The 16,069-nt window shown below is 44.5% G+C and overlaps 1 protein-coding gene across 6 annotated transcripts in view; it reads left to right on the top strand.

Moving 5' to 3' along the window:
* FUT8 (fucosyltransferase 8) overlaps window positions 1-16,069 on the top strand; it is a 392,751-nt gene that overhangs the window by 302,455 nt on the left and 74,227 nt on the right. For all 6 annotated transcript variants that reach the window (XM_038765688.1, XM_038765691.1, XM_038765685.1 and 3 more), the window contains one exon: window positions 13,092-13,206. In XM_038765688.1, the coding sequence (XP_038621616.1) occupies window positions 13,092-13,206 (115 nt within the window). The remainder of the gene's footprint in view (window positions 1-13,091; window positions 13,207-16,069) is intronic.

The following is a 16,069-nucleotide window of genomic DNA, read 5'->3' as shown; positions in this document are numbered from 1 at the left end:
CAGTGTGGACCAGCGGGATGGAGCAGACCCAGTTCCTGACCCACATGGGAATCACAGTCTAAATGAGAAGACCATATTTGATCCCCACTTTACAGATGTGGAGATAGCGGCCCAGAAAAATGAATGGAGAGACCCAAGGTCACACAGCAAACAAGTCAGGACTTGCTTGCACACAGATCTCCAGATTTTCTGTCCTGTGTTCTTTCCATCTGGCCATGCAGCCTAGTGAGAGCTGAAAGCAGTGTGAGAAGAGGGCAGAAACTGAAGGGAGAGAGGTCAGCGAAGAGGCAGAAGCAGTAGTCAAGCTGGGTTACAACAAGTGCCTGGACCAGTGTGGTGACAGTTTGGATGGAGAGGAAGGGGTGGATCCTGAAAATGTTGTGGAGGAAGAACTGATAGGCTCAGGAGACAGGCCAAACAGAAGGACGGGAAGAGAGGGAGGTTTTGAGGGCAGTGCTAAAGTTGTGGACTAGCAAGAATGGGATGATAGTGTTGCTGTCAACTGGGATGGAGAAGTCTAGGCAGTGGGAGGAAAGGATTTGTGGGGGAAAAGGAAGGAGGAAGAAAGGGAAAGACTGAACAGCCGTAGCCAGGGCCTAATCTCAGAGTGCCGTGCATCCTTAGGGCTGCAGGGGCTGCCCTGTCGCTCGTTGATTCATCCCAACACCAGCCAACCCTACGCCCATCAAACATGATGCCGCACCCTGATGTGGATGATCCGGGCTGGCTCACAACTTGAGTGAAGTGCAGGTGCTTGTCGATTTGCCCTGGGCTTGTACCCTGCTTCGGTGGTTTGTCGTTTCATCGCTCCTTTTATGCCTGACGCCAGTCCTCTCTCCCCACCTTATAGTCTTAGATTGGGAGCCCTTTGAGGTCCAGGAACCATTTCTCATTACCACCTGCGTATTCTTGCTCAGCTCTTAGTACACTACTTTGCACACTGTAAAAAGTACTCAATAAATATTGAGTGCCACTAATAATTTTGCATATTTGTTAAGCACTTACTGTGTTCATTCATTCAACATTATTTATTGAGCGATTATTGGGTGCAGAGAACTATACTATAAGTATGTATTAAGCACTGGGGGAGATGCAAGATTGAACCCCAAGATCGATCAATCAGTGATATTTTTATTTTATTTTTTATGATATTTGTTCAGTGCAGTGTCAAGCAGTGTTCTAAGCACTTGGGTAGATACAAGTTAAACAGTCCGGGTACAGCCCCTACCTCATATAGGGTTCCCAGTCTAATTGGGAGCGTGGATGGGTATTGACTCCCCATTTTGCAGTTGAGGAAACTGAGGCACAGAGATGTTAAGCGTCTTGCCCAAGTTCAGAAAGCAGCCAAGTGGCGGAGCTGGGATTAGATCTCAGGTCCTCTGGCTTCCAGGCCTGTGCTTTGTTCACTAGGCCACACTGCTTTATTGAGTACTTTAAAGCATTCAATCACCTTGCCGTTTCCCACCTCACCTCACTATTCTCCTACTATAACTCAGCCCACACACTTCACTCCTTTATTGGTAACCTTCTCACTGAACCTCGAGCTTATCTATATTGCCACTGGCCCCTCGCCCACAACTTCCCTGTGGCCTGGAACGCCCTCCCTCCTAAAATCTGACAAACAATTACTCTCCCAGCCCTCAAAGCCTTAATGAGGGCACATCTTCTCCAAGAGGCCTTCCTTGACTAAACCCACCTTTCCTCTTTTCCCACTCCCTTCTGCATCACCCTGACTTGCTCCCTTTATTCATCCCCCCTTTGGCCCCAAAGCACTTATGTACGTATCTGTAATTTATTTATTCATATTAATTATCTACCTCCCCCTGCTCTAGACTGTAAGCTCATTGTGGGCAGGAAATGTGTTTGTTTATTATTAGAGTGTAATCTCCCCAGTGCTTAGTACAGTACTCTACGCACAGTAAGCAACAGTAAATATGATTGAATAAATGAAAGTACTTACTTTGCAATGTGCAATGAAGTAGGTGGACATGGTCCCCGCCCATAAGGAGCATACAGACTAGAATGGACAGACATTGAAACAAATTGAAGATGGATATGTGCATAAATGCTGTGGGGCTGGGCAGAGGGAAATTGCAAAGTGCTTAGTGTTTACAGACCTGAGTGCAGAAGCCACTGTGGAAGAAAACTTCATGGTCTCTCTGCCGGTATGTCAGAGTCGTTTATTTCTATTAGTGCTAGTAGGGCGAAGTAGTTGGCTAGCAGGAGTTCTTACTGGGCGATTTCCTGTCCAGTCCCAGACCTGCTCTGTTCTCTAGGTTATATAATAATTGTAATGGTACTTGTTAAGTGTTTACTATGTGCCAAGCACTGTTCTAAGCTCTGGAGTAAATACAAGTTAATCAGGTGAGACACATTCCCTGTCCCACATGAGGCTCACACACTTATCCCCATTTTGCAGATGAGGTAACTGAGGCATAGAGAAGTGAAGTGACTTGTCCAAGGTCACGCAGCAAACATGTGGCAGAGCCAGGATTAGAACCGAGGTTCTTCTGACTCCCGGGCCCATGCTTTACCCACCAAGCCATGCTGCTTCTCCCCTGATAAGCAAGGTCAGGGTTGCTGACCTTGCTAAGGGAGATACTGCTTCATCCTGTTTTCAGGTGATAATGCTAATCTTCCTGAGAAGACAAGGGAAAGGAACAAAGGAAGAGGGTAAGTGATGTGTGTTGAGAAAGCCTTGCTACTCAAGGCTCCACGTATTTGGGTTCCTTGTTATGAGGTAATCAAGAATCAAGCAGGCCTAGAGTTGAAACAGCTCAGAGTGGAAGGTCAGAGGGGGGGGGGGGGGACGGGACAAATGCAAGACCTTGACCATTGTGCTTCCTCACCACGAAGAAGGGAGGGGTTAGTCAGGGAAGGCTTCTATGAGGAGATATGATTTTGAAGATGGGGAGGGTGGTGGTGTGTCAGATATAAATGGAGGAATCAACCACTTCAAGTTTTAGACCAGAGAGAGGACGTGGGCAAGGGGTTGCCCGCAAAAAAGACGAGACAGTGGTACAGTGAGTCGGTTGGGGTTAGAGACGATGAAGGAGAGGAAATGATTCATCACAAAGGATTTTCCAGGCACATTACTTTATAGTGAAACATGTATTTTTACGTTACTGTCCATTCTTTGATCTCACTGACAGTGAGTGCTAGCTTGACTTTCTTGCCACCCAAGCCAGTAGCCAAATGAAAAAGTTAACCTGGCCTATTGAATTTCCCCAATTGTGGTTTAGAAATTAATTCATTACTTTGCTTACTTGTAGTAAATTGTGTCATTCATCCTTCTGCATTTGTTTGTAGGATGATGATGATAATAATATTGGTATTTGTTAAGTGCTTACCATGTGCCAAGCACTGTCCTTAGTTCTGGGGTAGATACAAGATAATCAGGTTGGACGTAGTACCTGTCCACATGGGGCTCACAGTCCAAGTAGGAGGGAGTAGGATTTAATCCACATTTTGCAGTAGAGGAAGCAGAGGCACATAGAAGTTAAGTGGCTTGCCCACAGTGACAACACATCATACAAGTGGTGGAACTGGGATTAGAACTCAGGTCCTCTGACTCCTAAACCTGTGCTCTCTTCTGTAGGCCACGCTGCTTCTCGTCAGCCACCCTGCTAGAAGAAATGTTGCTACTTAAGTCAGGGGACCCAAAGAAATGATAATGTGGTGTGTCTATAGGGTGGACTGTGATGATGCCTAACAGAGTGATGGTTATGTCACTGTTCCACTGAAAGGACAGGGGAGTACTAAACTAAAGTAAACCCTTAGGTCATCCTCTCTGATCCACTTAGAATAGATTTAAAGCTTTCTCAGCATCTCCTTCATTAACTGCTAATTTTGCATTTTTAAACTTTTTCTGCAGCTAAAAAATTATCCTCTGGGCTATAAGCTAGGTATATGGGGCCGCGGAGTCAGCGTCCCTTGAGTGAATTTTTTTTTAAATTGAAGAACTTTAATTCAGTTGAAGGAAGGCAACTTTTTTTGAAAAGGCTGCATGTTTCTTGTTTCACATTGGCAATTTAACCATTCTTCAACTATCACCTCTACGCTGATGACACCCAGATCTACATCTCTGCCCCTGCTCTCTCCCCCTCCCTCCAGGCTCGCATCTCCTCCTGCCTTCAGGACATCTCCATCTGGATGTCCGCCCGCCACCTAAAGCTCAACATGTCGAAGACTGAGCTCCTTGTCTTCCCTCCCAAACCTTGTCCTCTCCCTGACTTTCCCATCTCTGTTGACGGCACTACCATCCTTCCCGTCTCACAAGCCCGCAACCTTGGTGTCATCTTCGACTCCGCTCTCTCATTCACCCCTCACATCCAAGCCGTCACCAAAACCTGCCGGTCTCAGCTCCGCAACATTGCCAAGATCCGCCCTTTCCTCTCCATCCAAACCGCTACCCTGCTAATTCAAGCTCTCATCCTATCCCGTCTGGACTACTGCACTAGCCTTCTCTCTGATCTCCCATCCTCGTGTCTCTCTCCACTTCAATCCATACTTCATGCTGCTGCCCGGATTATCTTTGTCCAGAAACGCTCTGGACATATCACTCCCCTCCTCAAAAACCTCCAATGGCTACCGATCAATCTGCGCATCAGGCAGAAACTCCTCACCCTGGGCTTCAAGGCTCTCCATCACCTCGCCCCCTCCTACCTCACCTCCCTTCTCTCCTTCTACTGCCCAGCCCGCACCCTCCGCTCCTCCACCACTAATCTCCTCACTGTACCTCGCTCTCGCCTGTCCCGCCATCGACCCCCGGCCCACGTCATCCCCCCGGGCCTGGAATGCCCTCCCTCTGCCCATCCGCCAAGCTAGCTCTCTTCCTCCCTTCAAGGCCCTGCTGAGAGCTCACCTCCTCCAGGAGGCCTTCCCAGACTGAGCCCCTTCTTTCCTCTCCCCCTCGTCCCCCTCTCCATCCCCGTCTTACCTCCTTCCCTTCCCCACAGCACCTGTATATATGTATATATGGTTGTACATATTTATTACTCTGTTTATTTATTTATTTATTTTACTTGTACATTTCTATCCTACTTATTTTATTTTGTTGGTATGTTTGGTTCTGTTCTCTGTCTCCCCCTTTTAGACTGTGAGCCCACTGTTGGGTAGGGACTGTCTCTATGTGATGCCAATTTGTACTTCCCAAGCGCTTAGTACAGTGCTCTGCACATAGTAAGCGCTCAATAAATACGATTGATTGATTGATTGATTGATTGATTCTATTGTATAAGATAAAGAATTTCAGGTTTCAGTGGGGAACAGTAAATGGGAACTGGTAGTAATCAAGCTGAAGTAAGTTGGTACTTGCCCTCCTTTACAGAAAGTGGAAATGGAAATAGTTAAGATTCCCAGTGCCTTGTAGTTTCTAATGGAACCACAAACCAAGATTTCAAATGCTTTGGTAGATGGTAACCCTACCCATTGAATGGAGCTGTTGAATTCCTTCTGTAAGCATGTTGATGGAAAAGCAGAAATGGAATTTCTAAAGGAAGTCACTGGACTATGACGTTCAAATGCATATTTTCTGTATTGCTGCACATGGAGGAGCTAGTTTCTGGTATCTAGTACCAACTGTGAATGAATCATGGCCGTACATGAGGGATTGATGTAAAAGTGTACTTCCTGTTCCTTGGAGGAAAATAAAGCTCTCCAAGAAGAAACATGCAGTTTTAATCTTTTGATGTTTAGAGTATTTTAAAACGATGTCTCTAGTGCCCAGTGGGCCAGTGGCTTTTGGGGGGCTAGAAATATACACACTCTGACTCAGATCTGGGTGTTGCTGAACAAACGGTGAAACCCTGAGTGTAAAATAGAGGTTGTATTCTAACCTATCGCAATAGGCCAATGTTAGACAAAGTGATGTGGGAAGGCCTTACCACTTGATTTAACAGCCTCTCCCAGCCCTGACTCCTCTCATTCCACTTGTGACTAGATCCAGAGTGTTAGCTGAAGGTGGAGAAAATGATTCATCATCATCATCATCAATCGTATTTATTGAGCACTTACTGTGTGCAGAGCACTGTACTAAGCGCTTGGGAAGTACAAGTTGGCAACATATAGAGACAGTCCCTACCCAACAGTGGGCTCACAGTCTAAAAGGGGGAGACAGAGAACAAAACCAAACATACTAACAAAATAAAATAAATAGAATAGATATGTACAAGGAAAATAAATAAATAAATAAATAGAGTAATAAATATGTACAAACATATATACATATATACAGGTGCTGTGGGGAAGGGAAGGAGGTAAGATGGGGGGCTGGAGAGGGGGGACGAGGGGGAGAGGAAGGAAGGGGCTCAGTCTGGGAAGGCCTCCTGGAGGAGGTGAGCTCTCAGCAGGGCTTTGAAGGGAGGAAGAGAGCTAGCTTGGCGGATGGGCAGAAGGAGGGCATTCCAGGCCTGGGGGATGACGTGGGCCGGGGGTCGATGGCGGGACAGGCAAGAACGAGGTACGGTGAGGAGATTAGTAGCAGAGGAGCGGAGGGTGCGTGGTGGGCTGTAGAAGGAGAGAAGGGAGGTGAGGTAGGAGGGGGCGAGGTGATGGACAGCCTTGAAGCCCAGGGTGAGGAGTTTCTGCCTGATGCGCAGATTGATTGGTAGCCACTGGAGATTTATGAGGAGGGGAGTAATATGCCCAGAGCGTTTCTGGACAGAGATAATCCGGGCAGCAGTATGACGTATGGATTGAAGTATGGATTGATTCACCCATCCTGGGGAGATTTTTACTGTTCAGGTTCAGAGTTTGTAGATGTAAGCCAGAGAGTGGGTTCTTCAGGTCTTTGATGATAGGATGGAAAGAGTCCCTGCAGAGGCAGAATCAGTCAGTGGTAGTGCTTACCATTTGCAGAGCACTGGACTAAGCACATGGGAGAATACAGTATAACACAGTTGGTAGACACATTCCCTGCCCACAGTGAGCTACCCTTCCATCATCACAGACAGAAGAATTTAAACCTGTGGGTGAAATCTGAATGGCCTTTGAGTTTGGGAAGTGAGAATAATGCCAAGTTTAGCAACTTCCTTTGCTTTTTTTCCCCTCTTTTTACACACTCTGACCTACCCGTTGCTGTTTCTGCTTTGCCACAGTTATGTATCACAGCCCCACGTTGTCCAGTAATCTTCCAGACGGGTGGTTATGTAACTTAATTGCATTGTGCATATTACATCACATTTGAAATCACCTCCACTTTGTAGGGGAAAGAAATTTTTGTACAGTCAGACAGTTGAACTTGGAATTTATGGTATCCTTTCTCCCCTTAAGATAGGAGCCATTGCTCCCATGAGTCTCCAGGAATGAAACATTTTTTCATCTCCATAAGTGTTTAGGCTAGACTCCCAGGCTTCTGACAAAGGTGTGAATAGTAGTCTGAGGAGGAGGAGGAGGAGGAGTAATAGTGGTGGTGGTGATGGTATTTACTGAGTGTCTATGGTGTGCAAAACACTCTACTAGTCACTTTGAAAGTCCAATAAAAGCACAAGGCAAATCCCTGTCCACAGGGAGCTCATTCCCTTAACAGGAGGACAAACATAGAAATATTTTCTAGCAGTGGAATCAGAATAAAGGAGTAAGACTAGAAGGAGACAAGAGTTTCTGAGGAGGTTCCAGAAACCCACATTTCAGTCTTTTCGACCCGTGAGACTTTTGCAGCTTGTCTACAACTCCCAAACCCCATTGTCTAGCTGCTTCCTCCCCAAAATCCCACATGCTTTTTGTCCCACATTCAATCAGTTAGTAGAAGCGATCCCTGCCCTCAAGAAACTTGCAATCTAGCTAGGGAGGCAGACATTAAAGGAAATTTCAGGAGGGATGATGTACTAATAGAAAGATATGTATGAAATTTGTACTCATCTTTTTCATTCAACCCACATATTCAGTGTGTCACCAAATCCTCTTGGTTCTATCTTCCCAACATCGCTAAAATCCACCCATTCTTCTCCATCCAAACTACTACCTCACTGCTCCAATCACTTATCCTATCCCACTTTGATTACTGCATCTACCTCCTCTCTGATCTCTCTGCCTCCTGCCTCTCCCCATTGCAGTCCATACTTCACTCTACTGCCCAGATCAGTTTGCCTAAAAAAACATTCTGTCCACATCTCCTGGTGCCACAAGAACCTCCACTGGTTGCCCATCTACCGCTGCATCAAATGGAAACTCCATACCGTCAGGTTTACAGCACTCAAATCTGCTCGCCCCTTCCTGTCTTCCCTCACTGACTTCCTACACACCTTCTTCCTCTAGCACCATCTTGTTCACTGTGCCTCGATCTCTCCTATCTCAATCAGTCAGTCAATAAATCAGTCAATTGTATTTGTTGAGCACTTCTTGAGTGTTCTGTGGCTGAGGGTGGGATGAATAAAGGGTGCAGATCTACAGATCCAGGTGCAAGGGCAACGCAGAAGGGAGTGGGTGAAGAGGAAATGAGGGCTTAGTCGGGGGAAAGCCCCTTGGAGGAGATGCACTTTTAATAATGCTTTGAAGTTGGGGAGAGTGATCGTCTGTCGGATATGAAGAGGGAGGGTGTTCCAGTCCCGACGCAGGATGTGGGTGAGAGTTCCCCAGTGAGATAGATGAGTTTGAGGTACAGTGAGTAGGTTGACAGTAGAGGAGCCAAGTGTGGACTGAGCTACAGTAGTAAGAAATCAGAGAGGCTTTAAGGTGGGGGGGCAGGGGGAGCAAGGTGACTGAGTGCTTTAAAGCCAATGGTAAGGAGTTTCTGTTTGATACAGAGATGGATGGGCAACCACTGGAGGTTCTTGAGTGGGGAAACATGGACTGAATGGTTTTATAGAAAAAGTTGGGGCAGCAGAGTGAAGTATGGGCTCAAATGGGGAGAGACAGGAGACAGGGAGGAAGGAAGCAGGGCAACATGCATCCTCCATCTGGCCTGAAACTCCCTTCCTCTCCAGGCCACCACTGTCTCCACCTTCAGAGCCTTATTAAATTATGGATGATGTCCTTCAACAGGTCTTCCCCAATTAAGCCCTACTTTCTCCTACTCCCCGTTATTTCTGAATAACCTAAGCACTTTACTTTGTAAGCACTTGATATTTACCTCAGCCTCAGTCCCACAACACTTATATGCATATCCATAATTTATCTATTGCCCAGCTCTGGGCTGTGGGCTCCTTGTGGGCAAGGCTGATGTCTAACAACTCTGTTGCATTGTACTCTCCAAAGTGCTTAGTATAGTGTTCTGCACCTGGTGAGCACTCAATAAATACAATTGATTGATTGGTTGATTGATCCTGAAGTGCTGTGAGAGAAACAGCATGGCCTAGTGGCAAGAGCCTGGGCTTGGCAGTCAGAGGATGTGGGTTCTAATCCTGGCTCTGCCACTTACCTGCTGTGTAACCTTGGGAAAGCTTCTCTGTGCCTCAGTTGCCTCATATGTACAATGGGGATTAATAACTGTGAGCCCCATGTGGGACAACCTGATTACCTTGAATTTACCCCAGCGCTTGGAACAATGCTTGGCACATACTAAGCGCTTAACAAATACCATCATAGTAATAATAATTATTATTATGACCTATTACAGAGAGAGAATGCAAACCTAGCTTAAAAATCATTATAAGGAGATGTGGCTAGCCCCTACACACAAAAACAGTATCTCCTGAACCAAAATCCATCCAATCTGCTTAGGATATAGGGGACCTAGAAGTGCAGCAGCAGCAGCAGTTGAGGTGGGTCATAAGGTGGGAAAGTAGGAGAGTAATTGTGGAAGACTGGAGGAGATGCGATTTCCAAATGCTTTGAAGGTGGGAGGGCAGCAGCCCTACTAGACTGTGAGCTCTTTGTAGGCAGGGTTCAGGTCTACCAACCCTGTTATATCGCATTTCCCCCTTTCAAAGCTCTACTGAAGGCTCACCTCCTCCAAGAGGCCTTCCCAGACTAAGCCCCCCCTTTCCCTGTGCTCTGACTTGCTCCCTTTGTTCTACCCCCACATCCCCGCCCCACAGCACTTGTATATGTACGTATATACAATTCTATTTGTTTCTATTGATGCCTTTTTACTTGTTTTGATGTGTATAGATCTATAATTCTATTTATTTATATGATGCCTGTTTTCTTGTTTTGATGTCTGGACCCCCCCCCCCCCCCCCCCCCTTCTAGACTGTAAGCCCAGTGTGGGCAGGGATTTTCTGTCTTTATTGCTGAATTGTATTTTTCAAGTGCTTAGTACAGTGCTCTGCACATAGTAAGCACTCAATAAATATGATTGAACTAATGAATGAATATTCTAAGAAGCTCTTAGAACACTGGAAGTGCTCAATAAATGCAGTTGTTGGGCTGATTGCTTGACTGGTCTGCTAGATGTGAATGGGGAGGTAGTTCCAGGTAGGAGGCTTTTCCTGATCAATTTTTTCTCCTTCCTGCAGTCTCATCCCAAATGCCAACTGAGTACTTCAGCTCTAATTACTCCCAGTTGCCCACCTTCCCACCTGGAACACTTCTTACATACCAACTTACATTAAACTTTCCCCATTAAGCATTTGTGTGAACATAGGCATCTTTACTTTCTCTTCTACATGTTGATTGTTTTGTATCTGTCTTCCCTGTGGGTCTGTAAGCTCCTTGAGAAGGACATTCCCTTCTAACTCTATTGCCCTGTCCCAGACACTTAGCATAATGCCCTGCACACAGTATATGATCAAAAATAATAATAGTAATTGAGGTGTATGTTAAGCAATTACTTAAGTGCAAAACACCATGATAAATGCTAGAGGTGCATTCATTCATTCATTCAGTTGTATTTATTGAGCGCTTACTGTGTGCAGAGCACTGTACTAAGTGCTTGGGAAGTACAAGTTGGCAACATATAGAGACGGTCCCTACCCAACAGCTGATTCACAGTCTAGAAGGGGGAGACAGACAACAAAACAAAACATATTAACAAAATAAAATAAATAGAATAAATATGTACAAGTAAAATAAATAGAGTAATAAATATGTACAAACTTATATACATATATACAGGTGCTGTGGGGAGGGGAAGGAGGTAAGGCGGGGGAGATGGGGAGGGGGAGAGAAAGGGGGGTCTCAGTCTTCGAAGGCCTCCTGGAGGAGGTGAGCTCTCAGTAGGGCTTTGAAGGGAGGAAGGTGCATAAAAGATGATCAGGTCAGATAGAGTCCCTGTCCTACATGGAGATCACAGTTTATGAGAGAGGAATAAGAGTAGATATTTAATCCCCATTTTCCAGATTTAAAAAGCCAGGCATCCATTAAGACAATTAAGACATTAAGTAATAATAATAATTGTGATGTTTGAGGGTTTACTATGAGCCAAGCACTGTGCTAAACACTGGAGTAGGTGCAAGGTATTCAGGTTGGACCCAATCCTTTTGCCACACAGGGCTCACAATTGAAAGCAAGAGAGAGTACCCATTTTACAGATGAGGAGGTCCACCCAGAGACATTTAATGATTTGAGAAGCAGCATGGCATAGTGGGCCTGGCCAAAGTCCCACAGCAGGCCGGGATTAGGACCTAGGCCTCCCAGCTTTGACTCCAATACTGTACTCTTGTCACGTGGCCCATGGTGGCAGAGGACGTCAGTGCCCCCCTGCTCCAGTGATCTCCATTGCAGGATTGGGGGCGGGGCTCAGCCATTCCGGCATTCTACACAGCCAGTGCAATAAGCACAGCTGTGTGATTTCTGGATGCCTGGCAACCTCAGTCTGTGTTATCCTCTGTAAAAGAGGACAGTTGCTTAGATTGTCAGCCCCAGGGGCAGTGAGATTGGGTCTGAGCTGATTGTATTGAATCCCTCCCCACCACGCTTAGCCAACCTACTGTGTGTTTGGCAAATGGGAATGCCAACAAATTCCATACTTATTAATTATAAATTGGCAGTATTCACCCGTGAATCAAATATTTATCTTTGCAATATATTCCAGGGCCTTCCCCGTTGCTTTCTCATTTACTCAGCTTAAATCCCCTCCTGCTCCCCATCTCCGCACTCTGCCAACTGCCACTTCAATTCTTCCGGGCAGCCTAAGTACTACAGTGCTCTTAACTTCCTTTAGAACTTGTGTACATATCCTACATACCCACTCATTAAGCATTATCAACTCATGCTTATATTCCCTTTTCCTTTTCCTGCTTCCTCCTATCTGTATATTAGTTTAACATCCGTCTCTGGACTAAGCTCGTTATGGGCAGGGAGTGCGTCTGCTACTTCTGTTGTATTGTACTCTCCTAAGTGCTTAAAGTGCTCTGCCTATAATAAGTGCTCAATAAATACCATCGATTAATTGTCTCCCCCAACAAAATTGTAAACTTCTTGAGGGCAGGGATCATGTCTGCTCATTTGATTGCATTCACCCAAGCACTTAGTGCTATACACCATACAGAGTAGGTACTCAGAAAATTGGGAGGGAATATGTCTACCAACTCCATATATATGTTTGTACGTATTTATTACTGTATTTATTTATTTATTTTATTTGTACATATTTATTCTATTTATTTTATTTTGTTAATATGTTTTGTTTTGTCCTTTGTCTCCCCCTTCTAGACTGTAAGCCCACTGTTAGGTAGGGACTGTCTCTATATGTTGCCAACTTGTACTTCCCAAGCGCTTAGTACAGTGCTCTGCACACAGTAAGTGCTCAATAAATACGATTGAATGAATGAATGAATAGTATCCCAAATGCTTAGTAGAGTGCTCTGAACACATAAGCACTCAGTAAATAGTATCGCTTGATTTTTTTAAATGGTATTTGTTCAGCTGTAACTATGTGCCAGGCACTGTTCTAACCTCTTGGGTAAGTACAAGCCGATCAGATTGGACACAGGCCATGTCCTACACACAGTCTTAATTCCCCAATCTACAGAAGAGGAAACTGAGGCCCAGAGAAGTGAAGTGAGTTGCCCAAGGTCACACAGCAGACAAATGGCAGAGCTGGGATCAGGACCCAGGTCCTGCTGACTCCCACACCCATGCTTTATCCAATAAGCCACGTTGCTTCTAATTGTTATTCAGCATATCATTGGGATGAGAGAAGGATTTTCTTCTCTGACTTTGACTCTAAGTAGGTGAATTAGCTTTCTAATGCTGTTTCTTTTTCATAGGTCAATAATGACAGATCTCTACTACCTCAGCCAAACGGATGGAGCCGGTGACTGGCGTGAAAAGGAATCCAGAGATCTGACAGAGCTGGTCCAGAGGAGAATACTGTATCTTCAGGTAAGGAAGCACACTGAGTAATAACGTTTTGTGGAGGGTGGAGGGGAGGGAGAGAGATAGCAAAATACATCAGTCACAGACCAAGTTTGAGGGGAATCTCAGCTACTTCACTTGTACTTGTTGAACGCTTACTATGTGCCAGGCACTGTACTAAGCACTGGGTACAAGTAAATCGGGTTAGACACAGTCTCTCTCCCACGTGGGGCTCACAGTCTCAATCCCCATTTTGCAGCTGAGGCACAGAGAAGTGAAGTGACTTGCCCAAGGACGCACAGCAGGCATTTGGCAGAGCCGGGATTAGATCCCATGACCTTCTCACTCCTAGGCCTGTGCTCTATCCTCTATCCTCTACGCCATGCTGCTTCTCTTTAAATTGGGTTGGACAGAATCCCTGTCCCATGTGGGGCTCACATTCTCAATCCCCTTTTTACAGATGAGGTAACTGAGGCACAGAGAAGTAAAGTAACTTGCCCAAGGGTATACAGCAGACAGGTGGCAGAGCTGGGCTTAAGACCCCTGACCTTCTGACTCTCGGGCCCATGCACTATCCACTACGCCATGCTGCTTCTCTAATGAAAATTTGACTCCCTATTGGGTTAGGTTGATTCTTATCAACCACCCTATCCTCACGTGACTTTCAATTTGAAGTGAAAATGGCAATATAGAGAGTTGCCCTTGTTTCCCTGGAAACCAGGCTCTAGTCTGGGCAGGGATGAGAAGCAGTAAGGCATCCCTTGGGTGTAGGGTGGAGAGAGCAGAAGATCCATGCTGTGGTGGCACCACATGGCACATCCTTATGCTCTTTTTGGAGGTGTGTTTGAGTGTCAATGTCGGGGTTCGAGGCTGTGGCCCATCTCTGTTGAGCACGTTGCCACCTCCGTCTTCACGACCTCTCCCCAGAGCCCGGTGCTCAGCTCCGAGAAGGAGTGGGGACAGGGAAAGGAGATGGGAGCACTTAAAATATATTCCAGTTTTAATTGTATTTAGCATTACAGGGGATATGTTTCCCTTTACGTAAGTGAGGAAAAGATAGAAAGTATAGAGAGTTTGGAGAGACAATTAAAATAATAGAAAACAGTGCCAAGCACTGGCTCTGACCTACTATTGTCCTCCTCCCTTCATGGCCACTTCTCCTCTCAAAGGGAAAGTGAACCAGGTCCTCATCAATGAACTCTACCCAGCTGGTAGAATAAAACCACTGTCTGTATTTATAATGGAAATTACCTTTCTTTCAGCTTCTTTTGGTTTCCATATGTTCATTAAATTTACTGGCATGAAAGTTTTATGTCTGTACATTAGTCACAGTCTAACTGGATGTTTTCCCATTTTTGGTGGTCATTTTAAGGTCTCCTAAAGGACCTTACACATTTCATATTTATGCTGATTTTTCTAGACCTGTGTAAGAGTTATTACCAGAAATCTCTTTGGGGATTTTCCTCAAGTTTTCAACCATTTATTTTCCCATCGTGACCATCACACTTTGGTGGTTAGCCCAGCCTTCAATCTTTTCTTCACTTAAAAAAAAAAACCTCAGTGTCAGCACTAGTGTATTATACTCTCCCCAACACTTAGTACTGTGACCTGCATTCAGCAGTTATTCAGTAAATACATTTTATTGATTGATATCTTAAAATAGCCAATTTACACTGCAAAACAAGAATTTCTTTCATCTTGATATATTTTAGTGTGAGTTTTATACTGTTGTCACTGGCACTCCCAAATATTTTAAACTGAGGAAAATATCGTCATGCCCTGTGCACATCCTAGTTCAGGACAAATGACTAGGCCTTTTCTTATCTTAGATCACTGTCCATGGACACATAGTTTTTTCAAGGACTCTTCATTTAAAGATTCCAAGGGGAAATCTTTGGTTTCCTTCAGATTGCTTTATACTTGGGTGGATTTACCTCAGCAAATCTCACGAGAATGTATTTTGTATTTTCATTTACCTAGAAATCCTCCTGTAAAAGGAAAGTGCAATATATTGTTTTTTTTTTAATCTAAAGGAAATAGTCTATGGATGTACAAATATCTATACACATTTTATATATCTGTGTGTGTGTATTTATATGTATATACATATATATGTATATATATACACATATACAGATAGATACACACACATATATGTATGTACCAACACGTTTGTTTATAATATATATGTGCATATATATTATAAACACATTTTTGCCATGTTATTCATACATGACAAAAATGTGTTTTATGCATTTTGTTCAACCTAGTTTTTAAACTTCAAAGTGTTGTTTCTTCTAACTATTCACTTACAAAAAAACCTAGTGCCTCTCCTCTCTCCTCAATTTTAACTGCAAAGAAATTTTCACAGTGTATTGAAGAACATTAAATCTTGGAGTTGAAAGAACCCTTGAGCTATAATGGGGTCCAGCCCCCTGTTTCAGAGGCAGTATAGGCATAAAGGATCCATAACAGGTGGAAGTCTCTTCTTTGCTACATGATCTCCAGGATTAACACTTCATACATCCCTTAATCCCCGTATTGTGGCATTATCTCAGTGTTAAATCAATATTGCTTAATCCTCTGTGCTTTAATTTAAGTCTTATTTGCTCTCCCTTGGTCCTCAGTGGATTCATACAACAGTTGCTCCCATCTTCCTCAAAAAACAGCCACTTCATAATCACCCATTTCTGTTCCTAGGCATGTTTTCATTTTATGATTTGAATGGACTGTTACCGAAGACTAGGGAAACTAAATGCCATACCACACCCTTAAATTGACCGTTACACAGTTGAGCCTTTGAGGGGAACTGAAGTTCATTAGTTAGCATTATATAGGGAATGAATGGTGTTTTAAAACTCACCATTACCTTATGTTTAGTCAAAACAAG

The sequence above is a fragment of the Tachyglossus aculeatus genome, chromosome 23, assembly GCF_015852505.1.
Source record: "Tachyglossus aculeatus isolate mTacAcu1 chromosome 23, mTacAcu1.pri, whole genome shotgun sequence".
Taxonomy (NCBI): Eukaryota; Metazoa; Chordata; class Mammalia; order Monotremata; family Tachyglossidae; genus Tachyglossus; species Tachyglossus aculeatus.
The sequence above is the reverse complement of the archived record's forward strand: the minus strand, read 5'-3'. Positions and strand labels throughout refer to the sequence as shown.